Here is a 27,024-nt window from a genome sequence, read left to right as displayed (position 1 = left end):
TATTTTTACATTTCAGTTTTAAATTGTTAATACAGTTTTTGAATATTTATTGCATAGAAAAATGAATGTAGGCCAAAGTCTCTTCTGTTTGACACAGATATTAATTTATTCATAAACTGAAAAGGAATGTTCTAATATCGTATATGAAATTCCACAGGAAAGGAAATCCATGCCAAATTAATCAGTGTTTTAGAATAGTTATAAATTATTTGGAAAGTTTGAGACATGAAATAACTACTGACTGTTTGTTTGCCTCATGTTAATTGTCCTCCAACTTCTCTAATGTGTTTTTCTGACGATACTTCTTGGTCTCTGGCCCTTTAAGAGCTTGTGGAACGTGCGAGGAAAAATCTTGAAAGTGAATGAAACTCAGCCATTCATAAAAATAGGACTGCGTTTAGGGCTTCGATTGGTCGTTCAGTGCTTATGCATATTCCAAGTTATTCTCGCAAACCATTGGTTTAGAAATGTGAATGACGTGCCCTCTGAGCCAATGAGCCAAATGCCTCTCGAGCCCTAGGGAAAACCGTGCAGTCCATTTACACAAACCTCATTCAAGTTTTGAGTGTCGGAGAGAGCGCATGTATTGATCAGTGCGAGCGGACGGCATCCTTTTGGGATTACAATCTGAAACTGTGTTTTTTTTGAGTCCATTGCGAGCCGTCATCTATAGGGTGAGTTTAACCCTAATTCTTCAAATATTTGCATGGCGTGCACTGATATCTGTTTGAAAGCGGTTGTTTCTCCGCAGCGCGTAAGTTTAATCGTGGGATTCCAACGGCAAATACAGCTATCTCGCCTTGGGGGGAAAGCGAACGCCATTTTCTCCAAGAGAGGGCTTATTCACTTTGGCAACCATTTTAATGCACGAAGTTTTTCCTGTCCTTATTTTGCGCATTTGCTGTTGTTACAGAAGCTTGTATGGTCCGCATTAGTGCACTAACCTGACATTTATAGGTGAGGACTGTGCAGCCTGAACAGTGTATGGTTTTGTGAATGGAGGTCTCTCGTTCTTTCCCCCCCTCACGGATCGAGTTTCACTTCATTGAGAAAAACAAGAGGCCGTCAGGGGGCTCCGAGTGGGAGGAGGTCCTCACCCCTGCTCAATTTTAGATTTGCTTTAAGTACACTTTGCTTAAGCACTTAATTTAAGGGTATTTTTCTCGACCATTTCCCCATAATAATACTCAAAGTATTTCAAACGTGTACGTTATTTTATTCTAAAATAAGAAAATGAGAGAGAAAGAGAATGGGAAGTATTGTTTTCTGGTGATTTACGTTGCTGGTCATATCATTTTCTACTAGTTTATTAGTAAATTAATTCTACTAAGTTAATTTATTTATCATTGTTTTAATTCATTTTTGGAATAAGAAAAGTTCGGTTTTAAGTATAGTGTGAGCGGGTGATATGCGAGCTGTTTCGTTGTGCATGTAAACTATTTATGACTGAACAACTATTAGCCGAGGAAGTTTTCCGTACTTTCATCTCTAGCTGATAATTGTCAGTTATATTTTAGTTAGACTTCCATATTGTCTCGTCTATTAACATTTAAATGTGTACATGTCGATATGAAATAATATTTAATGAAAATAAATTAATAGTAAAAAATAATTATAGTATAAATGTGTGTGTATGCTTGGCTAACAATTTTGTTTTTCTATGTTTATTCATAGACTAGTAATATAACTGGAATATCATTGTGTCATGAAATATATGGTTTCCAACTTTCCATTTTCCTCAGTTTATCTTCATATGCTCATCACTCTCTTCATGGGCACAGATGGTTGGCTTTGCTTATGTAAGGTTTACATTCATCTCGCAGATTGCATTATGCAGATCTCTCTCTCTCTCTCTCTCTCTCTCTCTCTCTCTCTCTCTCTCTCTCTCTCTCTCTCTCTCTCTCTCTCTCTCTCTCTCTCTCTCTCTCTCTCTCTTGCGCGCGCCCTCGCTCCTCTGTCTGTCTTTACACATAGAGAGGGATGTTGTGATGGCTAACAGAGAGAGAAGGGGGAGGATGAATACACAGGATCAGATGGATCTGAGCGTTTGTTTGTGGGGCTTGGTGTTTTGATGTGGAACACACTTGACTGTCCAGTGTAGATCTATTGAATGACTAATCTATTTCCCTCCCCCCTTAGAGAAAACCGACCCAAAGAGGTCAATATAACAATCGCTTTTAAGCGAAGACCCTTTTCTGGGAGCCTCTTTGAAGACCCAGGTGAAATGGATGGATTTTATGACCAGCAAGTACCTTTTATGGTCCCACCTAATGTAAGTATATTTATGCATTTCAAAAAAAAAAACAAAAAACAAATCTAAATTAAATTAGTCAACACTGACCAAAGTATTTTTCCACAGCAGAAGTCATTGCAATTGGAGGAACCGTATATACGACCAGTTAATGAGAGAAAAAGAAAATTAGTGGAGACTGAACTCGCTCAGGACACAGAGGGTAATTTCAACCTAATGAACATGACTAATGCATGTTTAGCAGATGGATCCGATTATTGGGATACATTAACAGTGAGAGAGCAGAAGTATATGTGCTCAAAGTAGTTTGATCGATGCTGTGATTGTTGAAGGCTGCCTTTCGTTTATCAAATACTTGGATCGTAGTGGTTTTCGAGCTCTCTGACTGTCTTGGTTTGCCTGTCATCCGCAGAACTTTTCCAGGACCTCAGCCAGCTGCAGGAGATCTGGATCGCAGAAGGTTTGTAGCCTATTCATTTTCATGCATGTCACTTGTGCTTTTTCTTGTAGCTGACATTTATATTTCAGACTCATGAACATTTCTTATAATATATATAATTTCTAAGTGTCCCAGCTCCTGTTTATTTTTCATGACATGGTAGCCATTTAATTGGGTCTGTTGCACCAGCTTTGGGGCAGTGTCTAAAATGTTGGCACTAAGATGAATGTTGATTTTTAGAGGAACTAAATGTTGTCTGAGAAAATGACTTTGATCTGCCAATTGTTTATCGGCAAGGGACCATTGTTTGCAACTCCTTAATGCTCTCCAATCTCTCTCCACAGCTCAGGTGCCCGATGACGAACAGTTTGTCCCAGATTTCCAGTCGGAGAGCTGTGAGTACCTCGAGATGTATTATTTATTCTCCTTGGCAGTGTACTTTGGATGCCGTCCAGGAATGGCTAGGGAAAACGGCAGAGGCTGAACTCTTGAAGCTATTTATTATTCATCTCTTGCTCAAATTTAAAGCCAAAGTTTCATGGGAAACAAAGATCTTAGACTAAGGATGGTACTGAGTGGCCAGATACTCTTATTGAATTTAATTTGTTGAAGAGGCCAACAGTCAGTCTCACAAAATAATGAAGCTCATTATATAGTTTATATTATATATTTTAGCATCTGATAATTTTTAAAGAATTTGATTTGCTCTTTAACTTGGTCAGCAATAGTGCTTTGATTTAATAGGACTTAAAATTTTGTCTTTTCTCTTTTCATTCTTGCCTGAATCCTCTCAGCGAGAACCCCCGCAACTACCTATTTTTTTTCAGTTAAATCAGCCGATTGGTATCAGCATCACATGATCCAAGCTCATAATCAGATTTCACACTTTCATGCACTCTGTTTAGCCTCTGGAATGGACCGGATTCCAACGGGAAGGGTGAGAGGAAAAGGCTTCCCCTCACTGCCTACCTAAACCCATTGAATCCACAGTACTGAATCTCATTTCATTGAGGGTTCTCTGTCCAAACGCACCTAATTTGTTAGAGCCTGGCCGCAGGAATCAAAGCCAAAGGAAATACTTGAGGAATGCTTGGTGGAGCGTTTTATGTTATTTTTCTCCCCGTTTTGTCACTGAAGTTTGTTTTTGTTTTCGTCTGATGTTGAGGCTTGGAGACAGGGTGTGTACCAGGGCATGCATTTTGGTCCAGTTTTGCATGTCAGCGTGGCGTTACTGAAAAGCAGAAGATTGTTATAAACGTTTGTGACATGCTGTTTATAAAATGAGGCACTTTTTGGACGTAAGCCAAGGGTTTCTTCATGTGCAAGCTTTTTTTTTACAGTCTTTTCAGTATCAACGGGTCATCTGGACGTCACATGGCAGCCCATGCCCTCCTACACTATCCCAGTAGCATATCAATGGGGTGTGGGGGCTCTTGCAAAAACCCCAATGTCAACAGAGCAGAAAATCTCACTTTAATAGTTTATGTGGAAGAGTGCATGTACCTTCACCCCAAATTAAAAATTGTCATTCCAAACTTGTAAGACTTGTCCATCTTTATCTATCTTTTTAATGAAAATCCATTCCACAAAAACTTCAATGCTTCGAAAAGTCAAAAAAGCGCTGAAGCTACACAATCACTTTTAAATGGTGAATAGGTTTAATTTATGCTATTATTCACATATGGTCAATGCACATAGAGCACACCGAATATGCGAAAAAACCCTGTGCCTACTGAGTGTCTTTTAAGCCCAGTACAGTCTGGGTGATTTATCTGGCTCGACTTGTGGATCCAGTTGCGTTGGCCATTATGTGGCGCCGGATATGAGAGCTTGATGCAGAGATCCAGGGGCTAATGGTTACAGTGCGGGGAGGAAAATCATTCACAATCATTGAATTACGACCACACTGATTCATGAGTATTGACTTGGCTATGATGGAAATCAGAGGGGAGTGCTTTGATTGCATGTGTTGTTCTGCACCGTGATAATGATAGGCAGAACGAAGAGCTTTTATGCTTCACAGTCGATTGTCATTACCTGTGAAATATGGGGGTTTAATGGTAGAGAAGAATCTCCTTAAGCGTTTCACTGCACTTTTGTTGATGTATTCGATTAGAAACATCTCCTCCTGCTTTTTTTTTCTTCTCCCAGTGATGTTTCATGGTCCGCCACTGGCTAAGATCAAACGGGAACTGAGTCCCTCCAAAGAGCTCTCTCCCTGTAGCCAGGATAGAAGTCCCATGCCGTATGGAGAGAAGTGCCTTTATAGCTACAGGTACTTTCTTATATCCATCTCAGCATCATTAAGACCTTCTTGTCAACATGTTGAGTGTGATGACTATTCTCATTTTCCTCAATGCAGTGCCTATGAAAGGAAGCCCACAGCTGGGTTTAAGCCATTGACTCCTCCCTCAACACCCGTTTCGCCATGTGGCTCCGCCAACACTCTGGGGACACGTCCGCTGCATGAACAGAGTCCTCCCCCTGTCTCTAACACGACATTAGGACAGCGTCTCCTTCATGGGCAGCCTTCAATGACCAAGACGTCGCCTAGCCAGACAACACTCCCTCACCATAGCCAGAGCCCACCTTTTGCAGTGCCCTGTCCACCCCTAAACCGTCAACCACACTTCAATAATGAACCTAGGTCAGTCTCTACATGGTTTTAGAACTTCAGTGAACATGTGTATGGGATACTTTATATCTTCCTGTTAGTATGTACGGAATGAAGGACAAAAGTGAACTACAATGAGCCCTACAATATATATTGGGATGTGTATTATATTAGTGTTCGATTGGGGTTTGAAATGTTTTTAAAAGAAGTTCTAATTCTCTCCAAGATTGCAATTATTTGATGAAAAATACAGTGAAAATGTTAATATTGTCAAATATTACAACTGAAAATAACTTTAGTATTTTTTGAAACATAATATTTGATATATTTTGTAATACATGTCCTTACTCTCACTTTTGGTCATTTGAATACATTCTTGTTGAAGAAAAGTACATATTTTTCAACAACAAAAAAAATCTTACTGACCCCAGACTTCTGGTAGTGTATATTGGTGGTTTATGTTCATATGATTATAATTGTATTCTATTATATTGTATTAATGATATGACCGATGACATTTCAGCAATGCTCACTTTGATGTCAAAAAAGTGGTGTAAATCACAGCTGTGGTTGTATAATAATATGACCCCCATGAGAACAGATTGGTTGGCATCCTGTTCAGCCACCTGTAGCTGAATTCCTGGGAGCTTAACAGTGGCACATCATTTACAGCCAGTAGAAGAAAGCTCTAAAGTGCTATTGCCAAGCTGCTCCTTATCCTGCCTCGCATGACAAAACATTTATATTTTTTGCTGTTATCTTGCAGGTTTCAGCGGCAACTTTCAGAGCCTTGTCTTCCATTCCCACCTTCTGACACCCAGGGAAGACCCAACTTCATGCCACAGGTCACCAGCACTTCACCAAGAGATGGAAGGCCACCTTACCATCGGCAAATGTCGGAGCCTCTGGTCCCCGTGCCTCCTCAGGGCTTCAAACAGGAGCTTCTAGACCCCCGTTACGCTGAACAAGGTGTTCCCAACATGGGCCCATCCCAGGCTGCCTTCCACCCAATGGCCATCAAGCAAGAGCCACGAGACTTCTGCTTTGACTCTGGTGAGGACTGTCCCATTTCTTAGAAATGGTTTTTGGGTGTTCACAATCTGGCTGGGCTTCTTGAGAGCTCTCTGGATGAGGGCATGGAATGGGTTTTGTGTGCTTACACGGGCCTGTGACTTTTAGCGTTGTTTAGTGAGGTGTATAGGAACAAAAGCAGGCACACATTAAACCTTTGCATTCAAAGAGACATTCAGAGAAGGCAGTGTCTAAATTTTGTAAGAAAAATATTTATAGTAAAAAGTATTTGTTTTTACGATGCTGTATAACGTTATATATAATTGTTGATTATCATGATTTTTTTTTATGATATTAGGAAATATTGACATTTCATTAATAAATGAACCTGTAACTATCAAATTTGAACATTTTCAATACATTTACAGCCCTATTAACAAATATCAAAGGTGAATGTGTCATTTAACAAGGTTATTCAGTCCTAAACACGCGTTAAACACATCTGTGTGTAATCCTCGTATCTGTGGGTAATCCACTTCAGTTTAAGGTTCGTTTATGCATCCTATAATTGTCCACAACCCTCCAGCTTAGCTCATCTTCCTGTTTGTGATCCATACATTCTTCTATAATATCCCTCAAGGTTTATGTTTGCAGGTTAGTGATATAATTTCAAATCCTCTTACCGTCCTTTCTTGTAAATGTGTACGTCACATATTACATTTGCATGGGAGGCGGCTGAACTGAGTGTTTTCATCTGTACAGCAGCCTGATAGATGATGCATCTGATTCAATCAGTGAGGACCACATACTCGAAGTAAGACAACAAAGGGGCAGAGTAGCCTGCCGAATCACCAGGACACACAAGGACAGATAAAACTTGATTGTCATGGTCCAGTATCTCGTCACAGTGGCTAATCCTATTTGGTGACTCAGTGGACTCATTGCTAATGCTACTTGTTTCTTTGGTGTGTTGATATAAGCTTAGCCAGCACTACCAGATGTGCGAGACTGGACATTCACAGCCCAGCTGTTCAATCTGAGCTGTTCAATATTTTTCATCGTCTTACTTTTTCAGAGCTCCCTCAAAACCTCTGTACAGATGCCAAATCCAGAAGTCACTCTTTAAATCTCTATTTCTAGATAAGGAATAGACAGTGTTATTTTAGTATCCTTGAGATACCATTATAGTTTTTGTTATTATTCATTTAAATTAACTTCAAACTCATTTATGATTGGTAATTTCTCCTTTTTAATGGGCCCATTTTTCATGTTGTTTTGCAGAAGTGCCTAAGTGTCAGTCTTCATTTGGGAGAGCAGCAAGCTTCTACCAAAACCATGAGAGTAAGTGACTTTGCCATTATCACATATCACCTCACTGCAGCTTTGGCTTGCTAAAATTATCTTATCCTTTTTTTTTTAATCTTACAGTATCTTTGTTTCCTCTCTCTGCCTGTAGACTTCTCATTTGACCGAGATCAACAGTTGTATTTCGACGACACCTGCGTGGTTCCCGAGAGACTTGAAGGTATTGAAGTTTTTCACCAAGATTTCACCATCGGTTATCTATAGTTTTAATTGAAAGACAAGTTAATAGTCAAGCCATCTCAGTAGTTTTATTTTCTAATGTTCAGTGTTTTTTTTGTGTGTGTAAAAATCACTTAGGCACCACCTTGTAGTATGACGGTGTGAAATGAACACTGCGTCCACATTAGCAGCATGTGTTTTGGAATTTTTCGTCTGCTTGCTCACGCCACTGTGGCAAACTCTAATCCTCATCATTCTTGTTCCTGACAGGGAAGGTAAAGCAAGAGCCCTCTGTTTATCGGGACGGCCCACCATACCAACGTCGTGGCTCCCTCCAGCTTTGGCAGTTTCTGGTTACGCTGTTGGATGATCCTGCCAATGGCCATTTTATTGCCTGGACAGGACGTGGAATGGAGTTCAAACTTATTGAGCCAGAAGAGGTCAGCACCTATATTCAATATTTTTAGTTTCTGACAAGCACACTCACCATGTACAATAGCCTTACATATTCTCGCTTTTGGGAGCTGAGTTTTCCATGTAATTTTGTGTGAATTTTGGAAAAGCACACCAAAAATGCCAATAGAAACGCATTAAGATGAAAATAAAACTTAAGGTGGATTTGTCGATTTTTCAATCAGCTTTGAATTGTTACGATGTTTGTAGTCTATGTAAATGAACAATGCTTACTCACTCTTTTTCTTACCTGCACCCAGATCTTCTGGTTTATTTTACAGCTCTAGGGCTTTTATTAAAACTAGATTTACAAACAAAACTGCAAATGACATTGAATTAAACATGACATTTTAAAGTAGACTGACTGAAATAGTATTTTCTTTTAAAGTGTACTTAATTAGTTCATTATTTATGAAGAAAATCCATTTTTACAGTGTACAGTACATCTTTTTATCCCCCAAAACAATTTCTGCCTTTCTACTGTGTAGACAGCGAATTTTGCCAGTAGTGAATTACTCCTTTTTAAGAAGACATTTCATCTTCATGAAGGAAAAGACATTTACAAAATACATTTTGAAATGCATATTATTTTATCCAGTAAGTCATGTGACATTATGATTATTGGCTCCCAGAACTATGAGACACTGTTACTCAAAGACAAAAGGCATCTGCCACTGATTGTTAGCAAACTTGAATTTTATTTGAGAGTTTGACCGCTCTAAATACCAAGTAATTTATGACAAAGCAACACTAGCTTTCCCGGTGGCTACAATTTCCATTTTTATTTGGTGTCAATTTCCCTGCAAGTGACACCGCTTTATTCATAAATTGGAATGGAATCAAACACAGTTTTGGTTGTGCACCTTAAATTGCTCTCCAAATTAAACTGGCAACTAAATAAAGCTTGGCTAATGAAATAATCCTTGTCTGTGATATCAGGTGGCTCGACGCTGGGGCATCCAAAAGAACAGACCGGCCATGAACTACGACAAGCTGAGTCGCTCACTTCGTTACTATTATGAGAAGGGAATCATGCAGAAGGTAAAGGCAGGTTCACGTTTCTTTTACTTTATGCTTTACTCTTAATGACAATAGTTGCTCCAATTTTCCAAGTTTTTTTTTGTTGTTGTTGTTGTTTGATAATCTAATGCCTCATTTCTCTCCTCAGGTTGCTGGTGAGAGGTATGTGTACAAATTTGTGTGCGATCCCGAGGCCCTCTTCTCCATGGCCTTCCCAGACAACCAAAGGCCCAACCTTAAAGCAGACCCTGACGGCTTGCCCGGGGTGGACGACGACACTCTTCCGTTGGCGCACTATGACGAGGGGGCTTCGTACTTGGTAGACGGTGGTGAGCAGTGTGTTGCTGGGATGCCGTTCCCTGATGCTTATGTGTACTGAGGATGAACAGTTGATCTGACAAACACATCTGTCCCTCTTGCCTCGACTCCTTTTGAACTGTTGCCCACTTTCAGATTAACCCTCCCAATCATTAAAAAAGAACGAGGAGAAATCTGCAAGCCACCTTTTCTCTGGCGTCAGCCCACGAGGAGGTGAGGAAAGTTGGTTTCCCACGCTTAAACCTTCCTCGTGGCAAACGGTCTCTGCCGCAGAGATGAAGAGCTTGAGTTGGAGCTGACCGGCACCGAAAGACTGACGGATCTCACTGCAAGAATTGTAGCAATTCTGTTTTTGACAATCTGCTTTTTAAAAAAAAGAAAAATTGGTAACAAATTATTAAGAGACATCCTCACAGAAAAAAAAAAAAAAAACCTTAAATGCAGCGCTATTTAATAGTTGCCTTTTTGGTCTCCATTTATTTTGTTTTACCTCCAAACTATGTAGACAAGAAGTCAAAAGGGCTTTGTTTTGCAAGGAGGAAAATAAAAAAAATGACCCATTTGTTTCTTTAGAAAGCTGGCTTTTATACACTTTTGTTGAACTAATATGGACCGCATTAATTATGCTGAGGAATACTGAACATGTTCTTTTTGTATCATTGGTTTCGTTCTGAATCCTTTGTCAAGTGTTAGTTTTATAAAAACGTGTTTTTTTTTTTTTGTTTTTTTTTCTTGCTGGTTAACCCAGGGGTTGTTGATGTGAAGTTAAACCAGAGGCACTCCTAAATATATTTAGTCAACTTCACAAGACTGTTAAACTTTTAAATGTATTTCTGTATGCCTGTTTATTATTTAATTTTACACTCCCCAAAAAGCCAAAATTTTAATTAGTTTATATAATTGTTTTACTTTCAAAAAAGGGATGCACTAGTCAGAATTTCTCCATGCTTTAGCGCAAGTAAAGGTCAAAAACTTTTAGACTCTTAGAGATTTTTTTTTTTTGGCATCGTTCTATATTTTAATGCACCAGGAAAGCAGGGCCTTGCATGCAATAAGGTACAAGAAAAATACATTTTCCTGGTCAGCTACTCATTGCCAATCTCAAGTTGACGAAAGACCACTGCTACCTTTTGCATGACATATTCAATGATCAGTTGTCCACTAACATATCGCTTTATGCTGGACAAAGAATAAATTGTGGAGTTCTCTGCATTTGTATTCTCTCTCTCTCTCTCTCTCCTTTTTTTTCTTTGGAAAGATGAACTTATATATTTTTGCAAAGTCTGCATTTATTTGATTTTATTGTATAAGCTGTATAGTTCTGCCTGTAACAGATATTTTATGTATGATTTGGATCCCTGCATTGCAGTGTCTGCACACCAGTGGTTACCAGGCACCCTTTCCTGGTGGGTTCGAGAGCAGTGCCTTTAAATGAGAGGTGCAGCTTATAAAATAACCGTTTTCTCATCGAATGAGGGGCTTGTCTCAACATCCACCATGGAAGGGTTGTCTGCACTTGTACAGGCTTAACCTTGTCCCCTCACAATGTGTACCTTACACTGCTGAGTTTATAATCTGTACTGGGTACAATAAACTGTTCATTCTGCTTCACTTGGGCTCCTGTGTTCTGCTTTTTCTTCTGTCACATCTTACTAGCCATTTGAGTGACAGTAGTCATGTTTTGTTTGGTTCATTGAAACTGCTGAGACATTGCATATTGTCAATGCTGAAAACAGTAGAGATGCTTAATATTTTAGTGGAAACCATGATACTTTTTGCCCAATTTTTTTTTAATGAATATAAAGTACAAAATCAATGTGGGAAATATAAAGCCCATTTTAGATGATGGGCTAGCAATTGCTTTCTTGCAGTGAATCTGAAACTATTCTGTATCGATCAGCCTCTATTCAGTTAAAGGCCTCTTGCTGTCCCAGGGGCTGCACTGTCCTTTCATCAGGACTTCAGATGGTTGGCTAATGCATATGTTCATGCTGTAAGTCTCCCATCTATGATTATTTAATAGCTTTGTATGGATGGGTGAGTCGCATGTGTGATACTATATCTTGCACTTATGTCAAAACATCCACAGCCTCAATTATTCATCCAAACCCATTTATGTTTGCACAACACTGTGCATCTACACTATCATATTTTTCCTTTTTACACTGAGACACTAAAAATTGCAGTTTAGTCTTCATAAATTTCATCCAGAAACTGAAAATGATGATAATCCAGCTGAGGGTGATTGTTAGATCACCGTGGCAACATTCCTCACCCCCCCCCCCCTGCTCTAGAAAGACACTTAACCTTTGAACCCACCTTCCCGTAAACAACACTGCAGTCAACACAACCAGTTTATTTCCAGCTAACTTCATGCTATAGGCTATAACTGACTAATGCAATAGAGAAGAACACTATACGCAATATGCATTCATGCAAAGAAGTTAATGACTAGTTCCATCAACATATATTTTGCACTGTGGTCTACTAATGACTGTTATTGAGAAGTATTGATTTCACTTAGCAAACCGACAGCTAATGCATACCATTTGCTTAGGGTACGTCTCTGTTAGTATAATGGAGCAAGACAAAGCTTAAGATATGACATGATCTAACGATCACCACTGTTTATTTTGCCTTGTAAGCAACTGTCCATCTGCTGGGACAGAAATTAAATGAAGTGTGATTACAATATAAGCTCTAATTAATGAACTTCTTATTTTACTCGATTAATTAATTAATTAAATACTTTTTTATGCAATTATATATATTCTTAAAATTAACCTGAATGTAAACGACGGAAGAAATGCAGGGAAAGGCACAAAACGTTGTCCGATTCACACAGTCGGTTTTATAAAACCAAAGGCATAATTTAATTACCTTAATGTTAAGGTGACCATATTTTGAACACCAAAAACCAGGGCAGTCGGCCCGGCAAACAGGTACTCAAATGATACTTGAAGTTTACTCAAAGATTCCTTATTAATATCAATACATTTAAAGTAGGCCTCCTCTGTATGGATAGAAAATTGTTATATTACAAGACACAAATTCAGGTAGGCTTCTCAGAGGTTACTCAACATGTATTATTATGACAGGTTTTAAAAATAATGTATGAAATAATGATAGAAATAATGTCTCTTCTGTATTAGAAAAATAAATATATAAATAATAAATAACTAAAATACCTCTAAATTTAACAAAGTTTTCTTCCACTTTATCCTGTTTTTCTTCCTTGTTTGCCCATCTAACGTTATATTTTGCTGTAGAGCTGATCATTCCCAGCAGTTTTTTTTTTTTTTTTTTTTTTTTTTTTTTGTAAACCAGGACATTTTCATCACTTTATAAAAAAACAGCCAAGATGGCCAGGATAGGACGGGAAAACAGGACATGTCCTGTGAAAACAGGACTGTTGGTCACGCTACTTAAATTATATTTGAGATCTAAATGTTGTGTTTGTTTGTTTTGATTTTACTAATTACAACTTTATAAATCTTTTATTATTATTATTATTATTATTAATGTCATGAACAGAACAATACAATGAGACATAATCCTTCAAAGTGAAACAAAAAAAACAAAGTAAATAAAAAAAATTAAAAAAAGAACACTTTATAAATCTAAGGCCAGGCATGAGTCGGGAATCGGGATCATGATGACGCAGTTCGTCAAGACGGAAGAATCGCTGAATTGTTTTTGACCGAATCTTTGAAACTATTCGAAAGAACCGATTCATATCAATGCACGATTTAATAACAAAAAAAAAAACATTCTTAATAATTACAGTCTTAAAGGGACTTTGCTAAACTGTTCATTATAACTAGTCAAAATCATCTAAATTATAACACAATAACAGAAAATTATCACTTTCCTGTCGTGCTTCTTAACTGGCGCCTGAGTCACGCAGCTGCGCCTAATGATTAAGAGAGCGCTTTATCTGAAGTGGACATACGCTTGGCTGTTTTAATTTCGATAAATACCGCTGCAAACAAAGTCGAACGGATTTTTTCTTAAATTGGATAATTTATGTGTTCCAAATGTGGTATCCTCCACCTGCCGTTTTACCGTTCGTGCTTGAATCTTTGAGTTCCATCCCATATGAGGATCGTTCTGCCACAACCATGTGGCAGGAAGTCATTCCCTTTGACCAACATGCATATGCAGTGAACGGGGTTGTTGGTAAGTCGAGTCCAAAGTAACGTAGTGCTACTAGCATTATTTTTGGTCATTTTTGTAATTATTATTATTATTATTATTTATTTATTTTTAGAAATTTTTAGGTTTACCAACTTTTCCCTCTCGCATTTGTTTTCTTAATTTTAAAACCTCAAACTCCATAAAATCGTATGTTTTGGAAATAGGCAAACTTAGGCTACCAGAAACTTGTTGGTTGTTATTATTTTAATTGATTATCCTAAATCATAAGGGAAGCATGGCATACACACACACACGCACAATCTTTCGCGTTGAAAAAATAAGGTCGACCACGACGGCATTTTGTGTGCAGCTGCACGCGCATCTCTGTGTGTGAACGGCGCGCTATGATCAACGGACGACGCCTTAAAATTCGGCCAAACATCAGGACCTAAGTAACAGTTATAGATAATTAGTTATCTTAAATGTTAACCAGGTAAACGAAATTTGTATGATGTAAGAGGTGCCATTAGTTGACAAATGTTACGTTAGTTTATAGAAGGTTTGTCTTCGTCATGAAGTAACCGTTTTGTGGTGAACTTAGTTTTTAATAGGCCTAACGTCATGCATTTTGCCAACCGACTTTTTGCTGAATTTCTTACTCATCTCTCAAGGCTTTCACAATGATCCATTGTATTTGTATAACGTTACCACTGACGGAAGGAAGTTTCTGTTGATGAGGTAAGCAATGGTTGATCTAAACAATCAATAAGAAAATTTACCGATTTTATATAGGCTAACTTATATCTTCAGTGTGATTCTATTTTAAGCATTGAGCTTTTTAATCAATACAATTTGAAGTACCACTGTGCCTTTTTAATCTGAGAGAAGTAATTGTGCATTTTCTAGGTCACTGTATGAGCTTGTCTGGGCCAATTATTACCTGGAGCTCAAAGATCCAAAGTTGCTTGGATGGTTCCAATGTTTAACAGCAGAGGACAGGACCTTAATACAACGTAGGGGCATGTAAAGTATAAAATGACCATTAGTCAAATGTATGGGCAATTTTGGAAATATGTGAAATTGCTTTCTCATCGACAGAAGAGGGAGGGTATCTGCTATTTCTGAAGAAACACCCAGGACTTGAAGTAGCCAGACACTACGTGTTTGTGAAACGTGAGTTTAGTTGGTAAATCATTTGTCAGAGCAAGCGTTCTGTATAATGTGTAAAAATATCTCTTTCTAATTTAGCAATCACCAGAGGAAACAGTGTTCCCCCTCAAACAACTATCAGTATGTCATCAAACAGGTAAGTTTTTAATTTGAGTTTGTTTCAATTTGCTGTAGTTTGGTATTCATATGATTTTATTGCCATTCTGTTTCAACATGCTTTACTAAGCATACATTTTATAAACTGTTAAATATTAAAGTTGGCTTGAAATGAAAATTTACCCTATTTTCTAAATGCATGGTTTTCATCTTATTGTGAATTATTAATCCATGCAGGTCATTTTTATTTATTGGTTTTAACCTATTTTTTTTTTTGTAGTCCACTTAAACTTCTCCCTTTTCAATCTGTCTCCATCCAATCAACTGATTGACAGAGCCAAGTCCCATATATATATATATATATATATATATATATAATCTCAAACTTCCGATCTTTTAGGCTGGCAGGTCCTCTAACTCTCGTGGATCGCCACTACTCGCCATACTCGTACTCAATGCTGCTATCTCTGACTCACTCACTGAACCGTCGTCGACCTGACAAAAGGTGGCGCTCACCTAAGTTGGGGCTACAGATTATGTCGCTAAACAACCCGCAAATCTAACAGTAGTTCCACATTACATTACATTAATTTGCACACAAGTTTTATTTATTTTTATACCATGTATTCTCCGCGATAACACATGCACCGAACCATAATGCCCGTACCATTTCGGTTCAATAAATGCATGTATCGTTCCACCCCTATTCACTCACCTAAAGGATTATTAGCTGTTAGAAGAGCAACTTTGACTTTCCTTTATGAGGTATGCAGCAAAGCATTTGTGAAGCCACAACACGCACAACCTTGAGGCGGATAGGCAACAACAGCAGAAGACCCTACTCTCATCTCCACTACAAATAGGAACAAGAGGCTACTATTTGCAAGAGCTCACCAAAATTGGACAGTTGAAGACTGGAAAAATGTGGCCTGGTGTTGAGACTTTCAGATGGTAGAGTCAGAATTTGGCGAAAACAGAATGAGAACATGCATCCATCATGCCGCCTTACCATTGTGCAGGCTGGTGGTGGTGGTGTAATGGTGTGGGGGATGTTTTCTTGACACACTTTAGGCCCCTTAGTGCTACTTGGGTATTGTTTAAATGCCACGGCCTACCTGAGCATTGTTTCTCACCATGTCCATCCCTTTATGGCCACCATGTACCCATCCTCTGATGGCTCCTTCCAGCAGGGTAATGCACCATGTCACAAAGCTCGAATCATTTCAAATTGGTTTCTTGAACATGACAATGAATTCACTGTACTAAAATGGCCCCCACATTGTGGTGGAACGAGAGCTTTGTGCCCTGGATATGCATCACACAAATCTCCTTCAACTGCAAAATGCTATCCTATCATGGGCCAACATTTCCAAAAAAAATGCTTTCAGCACCTTGTTGAATCAATGCCATGTAGAATTAAGGCAGTTCTGAAGGCGAAAAGGGGTCAAACACAGTATTAGTCTGGTGTTCCTAATAATCATTTGGGTGAGTGTATATCTGAAAGTTGCCATGAAATAGAATTAATATAACTTTTTTCTTTTTTTTTCTGTGTTGTGATGTATTGTCCGTTCTGATTGTACGGATTATCAAAAAAGAAAAATATAGGTTGGGGACTTGGTTCTATGCATTAGTTGTTGATTTGAATTTTGAGATGTGGCCGTTAGAAAGAAATTTGTGTTTTAGGTCCAGTTATAGGTCCAGTTACCCATCATTTTATGGTGCATATCGGTGTCAAAACTGTAGGACCAGTTGTCCATTTGGTACCAAGAAGTGTAGCCATTGTGGCATTCACTTTGCAATTTCAAAGGACGAAGTCTTCGTGTCAGGTAAGATGATGTTTGAGTCCTTCTGTAGACTTTTGAAACTTCATTAGCAGATAGAGTACTGATTATTACAGAAAATTTTCTGGTTTAGAGAATGAGAAACAACTTGAGCTGCTGCCAAACAGTGTGAAAGAAGAGCTGAAGGTCTTGACTACCCAAAGTGACTTCACAACGCAAAATATTAATTTAGGTTGCATGCAGAGTACCTTAAACATGCAGAAAGCTACACACAGACAGAGTTTTAATGATAGGAGCCCTGCTGCACATCATCCTCCGTACAGTAAAGAAATGTGTCCCCATGCCCAATGCCTGTCTCAGCTGTGGAAGGAAGTAGAGAACAGGGAGGACACCAAACACTTCAAAGACACATCAGCCCAGGCGAGCTTCTCTCTTGATATTGAGCTGGATAAGCATAGTCATGTTCAGAGAAATGACTATATCCAAAAAGATCAATACCAATTGTATGATCAAATGGACAAAGCTGATGACCCCAATCTGGATCAGGAAGGGATGCCAGAATACTACAGTTTCAGTAGCACCAGCTTGGACCACACCGTATGGAGCAATGGCAACCGAAGTACCGAGACAGGCGACGATGATTCAATCATGGCCACCAAAGGCAGTACAGAACTGACAGATGAACCGTCAGACGCCGCTATGGCCAGTGGTACTTCTGCAAACTCCACTGATTGTTTCTCTTGTCTCAGCAATACTTTCGATCTGGCTGATGAGTCCAGAGACAGTCATGAAGACCTGGAAAAGACGCAGGACTTAAGATACGAGCAACCGATAGAGAAGGTCAATGTGGGATCTTCTGAATGTGGGACAGTTTCTGTGGACCAAATAGTAGATGCCTGTGGTGATTTCAGAGCCTGCTTCACGTCTACATGTGCAACAGAGGTTGGTCAGATCTTTCAGGTGGAAAATGTTGCCACTGACTTGCTAGCTGTCAGCCATGAGAAGGATACACAAACTGTGCAAATGGCCACATCTGAAAAGAACACCATTACTGAAGTCTACATGTCTGACTTGGATGTCCCCACAGAGGTATCATATATAATCGTGCGCCTAATGGAGCGCTTGGAGTTGTGATCTTTTCAAGTGAGCTGTGAATAATGTGCTAATCATTTACTTCTAGGAATTCATAAAACTTAAGGAGATCGAGAAGGAGCTGAAACGGCTAAAGAGTAGAAAGGCAAGGTAATGTGCTGAAAGGGTTAGTTCACTCAAATGAATCATGTTGTTTCAAACCCTCAAGACTTTAATTTGTCTTCTAAAAGATATTAATGAAATCGGAGCGATAATTTTCCCTCCATTGAAAGTCCATTACACCAAAACTTTAATTCTTACAAAATTTAATGAAATGATCAGGTTTTTTAACTTAACCGTACATTTTCAAGTTAGTGGCTATTAGTGTTTTTCAGTGTCATTTTTGTAAATCTAAAATGTTTTCCGTACTACTGTAGCAAGCTGCACAAGTGTTCTGAAAGCTGTTGTCATGTGATGAATGTTACTTTCTGAAATTACAGACTATAGTGATTGCTATATAGGATTTTCTTTTGTCTTTGAAATGAACAAATTAGAAAAAAATGTCTTCAGTAAAACATTAAACATCCTCAGGATTTGGCTTTCTGAGACTTCAAGCGCCCCCTTGAGGTAGACAACTTTGTTTTAGTTAGCTTTGTAAAACAGTGCTCCAGTCTTAGTCCATGTACTACATCAAAACATCTTTTTTTTAAGCAACAATTATTAAAATGTCAAGAAGTTTCATGTATCTTCTCAGCCCTGGTCCTGGTGGTGACCACTGCAGGAGAGTCTGTGGGTGTGACTGTGCCCAGCGAGTGAGAAGAACAGAGCTGCGTCTTCTCGCTCTTCAGTTTGTCATGTGTCAACAGCACTGCTGGAGATGTTACTTCACCTCCCCACAGGGTGAAAGTGCTCATCAAGGGTAAGGGATCGCTCAATGAAGAATTTCTGTTATGAGAATTCAATATTTCTATTGCGGTATTCTATATGAACTTTGAGGTCAGCTATTTATTTATTTATTTTTTGTGTGTATGTACCTCAGTACTGAGGCCTTGCCGGACAGCATAGCAGAAATTCTGAATACACTACAGAAAGATTACCATGAGATGAGGAGACTGATTCTGACAGGCACTTCTCTGGATGACCTCCGGCCCCTGTCAGTAGATTCTGAAAAGATAACTACAGGGGCAAACTACAGCCCAGCATTGGTATGACATAATTTTAATTTGGAAATGTATTGCATCTGAGATAAGTTGTAGGTAATACAGTCTCTTTTCAGGTACTTGATGCCCATTTAGACTTATTTGACAGTCCAGAAAGGTAAGTGGTTCTGATATGTCAAATAAAAATCATTAAAACTAATCTTTACACAAAAATTAAGTTTTCTGACTGCCTCCCCTGGTATGAGTTCTTTGTTGGAATGCTGGAACATACCGCTGCCACATTTCACAGCCAGGATGCTGGAGGCGAGTGCTTCAGTCAATTCTTTGCTAGATTTAAGCCAAAACCTCTCTGAAATATCTGCCAATATGTATATACTACCAATCAAAAGTTTGGGGTCGGTAAGATGTGTGTAAAATGTATACTATTATTTTTATTTCTATTATTCAGCAAGGGCACATTAGATTGATCAAAAGTGACAGTAAAGACATTTTTAAAATTTTGTGGAATGTTCCTATAATTTTTAAACAAAAATGACCATACTACTTATTAAAGCCTGATTTTTTTTTTTCACAATATTACTGTTTAACATTGATAAAACATGTTTCTTGAGCATCAAAACTATATATTACTACATATTTCAATGATTTCTGATGGATTGTGTGACACTGAAGACTGGAGTAATGATGCTTAAAATGTAGATATACATCACAGGAATACATAACATTTTAAAATGTAGTAAAATAGAAAAGTTATTTTAAATAAAGTAATATTTCACATCATTGCTTTGGGTTTGTACGGTCATGGAAAAACCTAGGAAAAGTCTTGAAATTTTAAAATAATTCCCAGGCCTGGAAAAATTTTTGAAAAATAAATAAAACCTGAAAGATTTGGAAAAGGCATACATGTTTCACAAATATCTGTATAATAGAATGTTTAATTGATGTTGATTGAACAAAGTACAATACTTGGCTTCCGTCATGATGTTCTCTGCATGGGGTAACGTCTTGCCCGGTTTCAGCTTATTTTGTATTAAACTACATAACTCTGGTTATTAAAGTTAAGATGCTGTGGTGAGTTTGAACAGATGTTTCGTGGAATGGTTATTTAAAAAGTCCTGCAGTGGTAAAATGTGAATGAACCTTGATTAATGTTTTGCTGTATTTTTGAACAAATACATGCAGACTTGGTAAGAATAAGAGACTCTTTTAAAATTACTCATTTAAAAATCTCACCGACCCCAAAATTTTGGACACCATTTTGATCTTGTAGTGCATTCTATTGTGGCTTTTTGCCCCCACATAATATCAGCAGGTCTACCTTTACAGTGGTGGGTAATGTACATCACATTATTTATTGCTGTGTGATGCATGTATGAGGCTGTACACAAATATAAAATTTTTCACATGTTCAGAAGTGCCAATTATTCTATGATTCTGCATAGTACCATTGCAAGCGGTCACGGAGTGGATGAAGAAAGTAAAGAGATGAGAGCACTGAACTCTGACGTTTGTCAGGACACTGATGCTGCACCGGTAGTTCATTCACATTCTTCCATTCAAATTCTTTGATAATTGTGATTAATTAAGTTGGCTTGAGAAAGCCAACTTACTGAAATCCTATTTAAACTTATTATTATTCTTCTTCTTATTTTTCTTACCCAAAATTTTCTGACTGCTACTCCTCCTAGAGCTTTAACTCTACAAACTCCAAACTCGGGTCAGACCTTCAGACTGTTCTGACTCGAGTTGCTATATCTTTTTAGACTGATTCGACTTTCAGATTTCTTAAAAATTAATATTAAAAATCATAAAAATCCCATTGACTTTCATTGCAGCATGGTCAAATTGAGCCAAGACTACGGTGGCCCAATAGCGTACAACAAAAACTCAAATCTAAATTCCCTGAAGCCCTAGACTCAATTAAACTACCATTCTATATGAACTAATGATCTATCTATCTATCTATCTATCTATCTATCTATCTATCTATCTATCTATCTATCTATCTATCTATCTATCTATCTATCTATCTATCTATCTATCTATCTATCTATCTATCTACCTATCTATCTATCTATCTATCTATCTATCTATCTATCTATCTATCTATCTATCTATCTATCTATCTATCTATCTATCTATCTATCTACCTAATCTTTCTTTCTAACTAATCTATCCATCTTTCTTTCTAACAAATCTATCCATCTTTCTTTCTAACAAATCTATCCATCTTTCTTTCTAACTAATCTATCCATCTTTCTTTCTAACAAATCTATACATCTTTCTTTCTAACTAATCTATCCATCTTTCTTTCTAACTAATCTATCCATCTTTCTTTCTAACTAATCTATCCATCTTTCTTTCTAACTAATCTATCCATCTTTCTTTCTAACTAATCTATCCATCTTTCTTTCTAACTAACTAATCTATCCATCTTTCTTTCTAACAAATCTATCCATCTTTCTTTCTAACTAACTAATCTATCCATCTTTCTTTCTAACAAATCTATCAATCTTTCTTTCTAACTAATCTATCCATCTTTCTTTCTAACTAATCTATCCATCTTTCTTTCTAACTAATCTATCCATCTTTCTTTCTAACTAATCTATCCATCTTTCTTTCTAACTAATCTATCCATCTTTCTTTCTAACTAATCTATCCATCTTTCTTTCTAACTAACTAATCTATCCATCTTTCTTTCTAACTAACTAATCTATCCATCTTTCTTTCTAACAAATCTATCCATCTTTCTTTCTAACTAACTAATCTATCCATCTTTCTTTCTAACAAATCTATCCATCTTTCTTTCTAACTAATCTATCCATCTTTCTTTCTAACAAATCTATCCATCTTTCTTTTTAACTAATCTATCCATCTTTCTTTCTAACAAATCTATCAATCTTTCGTTCTAACTAATCTATCCTTCTTTCTTTCTAACAAATCTATCCATCTTTCTTTCTACCTAACTAATCTATCCATCTTTCTTTCTAACTAATCTATCCATCTTTCTTTCTAACTAATCTATCCATCTTTCTTTCTAACTAATCTATCGTTCTTTCTTTCTACCTAACTAATCTATCCATCTTTCTTTCTAACTAATCTATCCTTCTTTCTTTCTAACTAATCTATCCATCTTTCTTTCTAACTAATCTATCCATCTTTCTTTCTAACTAATCTATCGTTCTTTCTTTCTACCTAACTAATCTATCCATCTTTCTTTCTAACTAATCTATCCTTCTTTCTTTCTAACTAATCTATCCATCTTTCTTTCTAACTAATCTATCCATCTTTCTTTCTAACTAATCTATCCATCTTTCTTTCTAACTAATCTATCCATCTTTCTTTCTAACTAATCTATCCATCTTTCTTTCTAACTAATCTATCGTTCTTTCTTTCTACCTAACTAATCTATCCATCTTTCTTTCTAACTAATCTATCCATCTTTCTTTCTAACAAATCTATCCATCTTTCTTTCTAACTAATCTATCCATCTTTCTTTCTTACAAATCTATCCATCTTTCTTTCTAACAAATCTATCCATCTTTCTTTCTAACAAATCTATCCATCTTTCTTTCTAACTAATCTATCCATCTTTCTTTCTTACAAATCTATCCATCTTTCTTTCTAACAAATCTATCCATCTTTCTTTCTAACAAATCTATCCATCTTTCTTTCTAACAAATCTTTCCATCTTTCTTTCTAACAAATCTATCCAACTTTCTTTCTAACAATTCATTCTTTCTTTCTTTCTTTCTAACAATTCCATCTTTCTTTCTAGCTAATCTATGCATCTTTCTTTCTTTCTTTCTTTCTTTCTTTCTCTTTCTTTCTTTCATTCTTTCTTTCTTTCTTTCTTTCTTTCTTTCTTTCTTTCTTTCTTTCTTTCTTTCTTTCTTGATGCTAATAATATGCTAATCATGCTAGCTTTATGCTAATCATGTTAGCTTCTTGATAAAAACATGCTAGCATGATGCTAGCAACATGCTAATCATGCTATTATGATGCTAGCTACATGCTAATCATGTTAGCTTCTTGCTAAAAACATGCTAGCATGATGCTAGTTACATGCTAATCATGTTAGCTTCTTGCTAAAAACATGCTAGCATGATGCTAGCTACATGCTAATCATGCTAGCATGATGCTAGCTACATGCTAGTCATGCTAGCTTCTTGCTAAAAACATGCTAGCATGATGCTAGCAACATGCTAGCATGATGTTAGCAACATGCTAATCATGCTAGCATGATGCTAGCTACATGCTAATCATGCTCGCATGATGCTAGCTACATGCTAATCATGTTAGCTTCTTGCTAAAAACATGCTAGCATGATGCTAGCAACATGCTAATCATGCTAGCATGATGCTAGCTACATGCTAATCATGCTAGCTTCTTGCTAAAAACATGCTAGCATGATGCTAGCTACATGCTAATCATGCTAGCATGATGCTAGCTACATGCTAGTCATGTTAGCTTCTTGATAAAAACATGCTAGCATGATGCTAGCAACATGCTAATCATGCTATTATGATGCTAGCTACATGCTAATCATGTTAGCTTCTTGCTAAAAACATGCTAGCATGATGCTAGCTACATGCTAATCATGCTAGCTTCTTGCTAAAAACATGCTAGCATGATGCTAGCTACATGTTAATCATGCTAGCATGATGCTAGCTACATGCTAATCATGCTAGCATGATGCTAGCTACATGCTAATCATGTTAGCTTCTTGCTAAAAACATGCTAGCATGATGCTAGTTACATGCTAATCATGTTAGCTTCTTGCTAAAAACATGCTAGCATGATGCTAGCTACATGCTAATCATGCTAGCATGATGCTAGCTATATGCTAATCATGCTAGCTTCTTGCTAAAAACATGCTAGCATGATGCTAGCTACATGTTAATCATGCTAGCATGATGCTAGCTACATGCTAATCATGCTAGCTTCTTGCTTAAAACATGCTAGCATGATGCTAGCAACATGCTAATCATGCTAGCATGATGCTAGCAACATGCTAATCATGCTAGCATGATGCTAGCTACATGCTTATCATGCTAGCTTCTTGCTAAAAACATGCTAGCATGATGCTAGCTACATGTTAATCATGCTAGCTTCTTACCAATAACATCTATCTACAGTATCTATCTATCTATCTATCTATCTATCTATCTATCTATCTATCTATCTATCTATCTATCTAATCTATCCATCTTTCTAACTAATCTTTCTTTCTTTCTTTCTTTCTTTCTTTCTTTCTTTCTTTCTTTCTTTCTTTCATTCTTTCTTTCTTTCTTTCTAATTCCATCTTTTTCCAACTTAATTCAAACTTCAAAATTCTTCAAACGCTCTGGTCCGGCTTTCTCAAGCCAACTTAAAGTTTGTGTCATCAAACTTTTTTTTCTAGTTTATTAATTTGTTTCAGTCAGTTCAGTTCAGTGTTTTGTTTCAGTGTCAGTTCAGTGTTTGTTTTCTGAATAGAATGAAGCAAAATGCGATGGCAACAAGAGAGATGAAGTCGCCTTTTCAAACAAGAAGCCAGGAGCTTCCACTGTGGCAACCCCTGGTATGAATTTCAGATTGAAGAAAGAGAAATAAACTGGAATTGTATTACAGTGTTTTATATGGTAGGTGCCATCAAGGATCCAAATGGCAGCGAAGCTTGGTTTGATGCAGAAGAGGAACTTGGGTCTCCAAATCAAGATGAAAAAATGGAGAAACTGATTGAAAAGAGGGAAAGTATGAACAACAAAATGAAGCACAAAGGTGTAGTAGGTTAATTGAAACTAAGTGATAGTGATGTCTTGTGAATCTCTGTCCCCTTTCAACAACACCCATTTAGGTCTATACTTAAAAATGTAGCTTAAACTCAGATTCTGTTCTGGAAGAAAGCCTCATTGCTCTTTGATTTGGTTGATCAGATTATCTTTGATAAATATATACTTTTTCACAGGGACTGATGAAGATGATTCAAAACAAAATTCCATCTTGTGCATTACATGCTTGCCAGACAATGTCAGTGAGGTAGGGTGCCCACAAATGTATTTTTTTTTTCTTCAATAAAGTTCGTTTTAGCCTCTAGAGGGCAGCAGAAGCCACTAAATGTTGTTTTCTTTAGCATGAACTGCTGCTTTGGTTTGAGAAGTACAATGCTACGAATGTCAGTATCTCCACTTTCAGCAACAATATGAGGTAAGCATTCTCAACATGCTGACTTGATCCCACATATGCCCAAAATCTAAGATTAAACACTAGTTCAAAGTTATAAAATAGCAGTCAATACCAACATCAATATTAAATTTAGTTTTTAGCCTACTGCATTACAATTTCTCTATACACTATTTAACAGCATCTCAGTAAATGTTATCAACTTTGTGTACATTGTATCAGTGTAAATGAGTAAGGAACACTTTCTTACTCTTAGGATTTTACTCTTCTCTTTCTTAGGATTTCCTGCGTCAGGTGTGTTTGATTAGGGTTGGAGATGAACTGTGCAAGACAGTCAATCTGCTTTATAGACTTTGTAGTAATGCTGAATGCTTGTCGTTCCAGACTTCCTTCAAGATTAGAATTAATTAACTGAAATATTGTCTATGCTTATGTAGGGCAGCTATTGTTTATCTCAAGAGCTCCAGCGACGCCAAGGCAGCAGTTGAAGATCTAAATGGTCGCTCCCTCCATGGTCACGCTGTCCAAGTGGTTCAACTCTGTCGGCCTGCTTTAGCTGAGCCTACATTGAGTGATCCGTCTCACAGCACCTCAGAAACTGCAGGGGATAGACTTGGAACAAAGAGCGTAACCTACAGTCCATCACATGGAGTAAGTATGAAGTAGCAGGCATTTTAGGAAGTTTGCTTTGTCCAGAACTAGTTGGATTTCAGCCACTGTAAGTGATTTTAATACTTTAATTATTGCTAATACCAGACAACTTTTGATTTCAAATCCTTGATATCTGTCATGCTTTTTTGACTCAGGGGCCTCGTTGTAGTGTGGACAGGTTGACCAATGTGTGCGACTCACCTACAGCCTCTGGTACATGTGTGCCCCAGCACTATGCAACAAGCTTTGACACAATCATGGCCCGGATGTCGGAGCGCCACCCAAACATAAGCCGCCAAAGGATCGTGGATGCCCTGCTGGAACTGCGGGCCAAGCACCAGGGCTTCCTCAGTGGCCTTCCATTGAGATCTATAGTGGATATGACCTCTGAGCTTCTCACACAGGCCTCTACCCCCACTTGTATTTAAGTTTGTGCTGTTTTAATAAGTGGTTTGTTCCTGACCCGTATGATTGGATTTCACTTTTTCAGTTCCATTTTTGTAACAAATTTATGTATAAACATTTTGTTGTTATCTGTTCCCAACACCTCCTCTGAGTTGAAAGTTGATCCTGGAAGTGGAGGAGTAATGTTTTTTTGAATTTCAGATTTTTCATCCTTTTAGTTCTGCTATTACCAGAGTTATGATAACTACATATATAAGTTTCCCCTGTGTTTCTTAAATAAAACTGCTTTCCTGTGCATTCTTTAATGGTTTGATTAGTGCAAACTACACTAGTTTGAACATTTTAAGCCAGGTCAAGGCCCTTTTGCAATTGTAAAAATGGCCAGTGGTGAAGGAACTCTTTTTATCTCTACTGTCAGCTTGGGTTCAACCATAACAACCTTATATTCTTTGAGCTACCTAAAACTACTTCCACAGCTCTCACTGTAAAACAGGTGGCGATCTAATTAGTGATGGTCACATGACTGCCCTCACGCCACTGGTTGAACTCTCCAAGCCAGTTAATGTACCACTAACCTATCAAAAATATTTTTAAAACGCTCAATCTAATACCTCGTAAGGTAAAGATGCACCTAGTTTAATGATTTATCAGTTTAAAGTGAGATTGGTTGATTTAGGTTTAAGAGCAAATTCTAATTTGCTAAAAAAAAAAAAAAATCCACAATAAAGGTTTTCCCCTCCTCATTCATGACTATCGCC

The 27,024-nt window shown here is 37.5% G+C and overlaps 2 protein-coding genes across 6 annotated transcripts; both read left to right on the top strand.

Annotated features, from left to right (window-relative positions):
• Window positions 1-533: 533 nt before the first annotated feature.
• etv5a (ETS variant transcription factor 5a) lies at window positions 534-10,013 on the top strand. Of its 4 annotated transcripts, none has more exons than XM_039655764.2 (13): window positions 534-674; window positions 2,140-2,272; window positions 2,363-2,453; window positions 2,664-2,711; window positions 3,035-3,085; window positions 4,842-4,965; window positions 5,053-5,337; window positions 6,071-6,357; window positions 7,597-7,656; window positions 7,772-7,840; window positions 8,110-8,279; window positions 9,232-9,333; window positions 9,461-10,013. In XM_039655764.2, the coding sequence occupies exons 2-13, from the start codon at window positions 2,225-2,227 to the stop codon at window positions 9,689-9,691; spliced, it is 1,566 nt and encodes a 521-aa protein (XP_039511698.2). In that variant the 5' UTR covers window positions 534-674; window positions 2,140-2,224; the 3' UTR covers window positions 9,692-10,013. The 4 variants fall into 4 exon arrangements, with proteins under 4 accessions (XP_039511698.2, XP_039511696.2, XP_039511697.2 ...); XM_039655762.2 differs by having other exon boundaries at window positions 9,232-9,339; XM_039655763.2 differs by having other exon boundaries at window positions 2,360-2,453.
• Window positions 10,014-13,464: 3,451 nt separating this feature from the next.
• rbm44 (RNA binding motif protein 44) lies at window positions 13,465-26,563 on the top strand. 2 transcript variants are annotated; one of them, XM_039655620.2, is made up of 18 exons: window positions 13,465-13,809; window positions 14,439-14,505; window positions 14,674-14,780; window positions 14,866-14,940; window positions 15,016-15,073; window positions 16,717-16,859; window positions 16,948-17,903; window positions 17,995-18,056; window positions 18,640-18,804; window positions 18,925-19,090; window positions 19,162-19,202; window positions 20,488-20,578; window positions 24,524-24,608; window positions 24,674-24,781; window positions 24,996-25,066; window positions 25,161-25,234; window positions 25,648-25,861; window positions 26,017-26,563. In XM_039655620.2, exons 1-18 carry the CDS (start codon window positions 13,668-13,670, stop codon window positions 26,287-26,289), a joined length of 2,898 nt encoding a protein of 965 aa, XP_039511554.2. In that variant the 5' UTR covers window positions 13,465-13,667; the 3' UTR covers window positions 26,290-26,563. The 2 variants fall into 2 exon arrangements, with proteins under 2 accessions (XP_039511554.2, XP_039511553.2); XM_039655619.2 differs by having other exon boundaries at window positions 24,674-24,808.
• The last annotated feature ends 461 nt before the right edge of the window (window positions 26,564-27,024 follow it).

This window comes from Pimephales promelas, chromosome 7, assembly GCF_988280905.1.
Source record: "Pimephales promelas chromosome 7, fPimPro1.hap1.1, whole genome shotgun sequence".
NCBI classification, from domain to species: Eukaryota; Metazoa; Chordata; class Actinopteri; order Cypriniformes; family Leuciscidae; genus Pimephales; species Pimephales promelas.
Note: the sequence above shows the minus strand (reverse complement) of the source record. Positions and strands in the feature narration are given on the sequence as shown.

Coding starts and splice junctions, on each gene's coding strand:
- rbm44 (XM_039655619.2), top strand. CDS start 13,668: ATGTGGTATCCTCCACCTGCCGTTTTACCGTTCGTGCTTGAATCTTTG. Junction 15,074..16,716: donor ATCAGTATGTCATCAAACAG/GTAAGTTTTTAA, acceptor TTTGTGTTTTAG/GTCCAGTTATAGGTCCAGTT. Junction 18,805..18,924: donor GGTGAAAGTGCTCATCAAGG/GTAAGGGATCGC, acceptor TATGTACCTCAG/TACTGAGGCCTTGCCGGACA.
- etv5a (XM_039655761.2), top strand. CDS start 2,225: ATGGATGGATTTTATGACCAGCAAGTACCTTTTATGGTCCCACCTAAT. Junction 6,358..7,596: donor AGACTTCTGCTTTGACTCTG/GTGAGGACTGTC, acceptor GTTGTTTTGCAG/AAGTGCCTAAGTGTCAGTCT. Junction 8,280..9,231: donor AACTTATTGAGCCAGAAGAG/GTCAGCACCTAT, acceptor CTGTGATATCAG/GTGGCTCGACGCTGGGGCAT.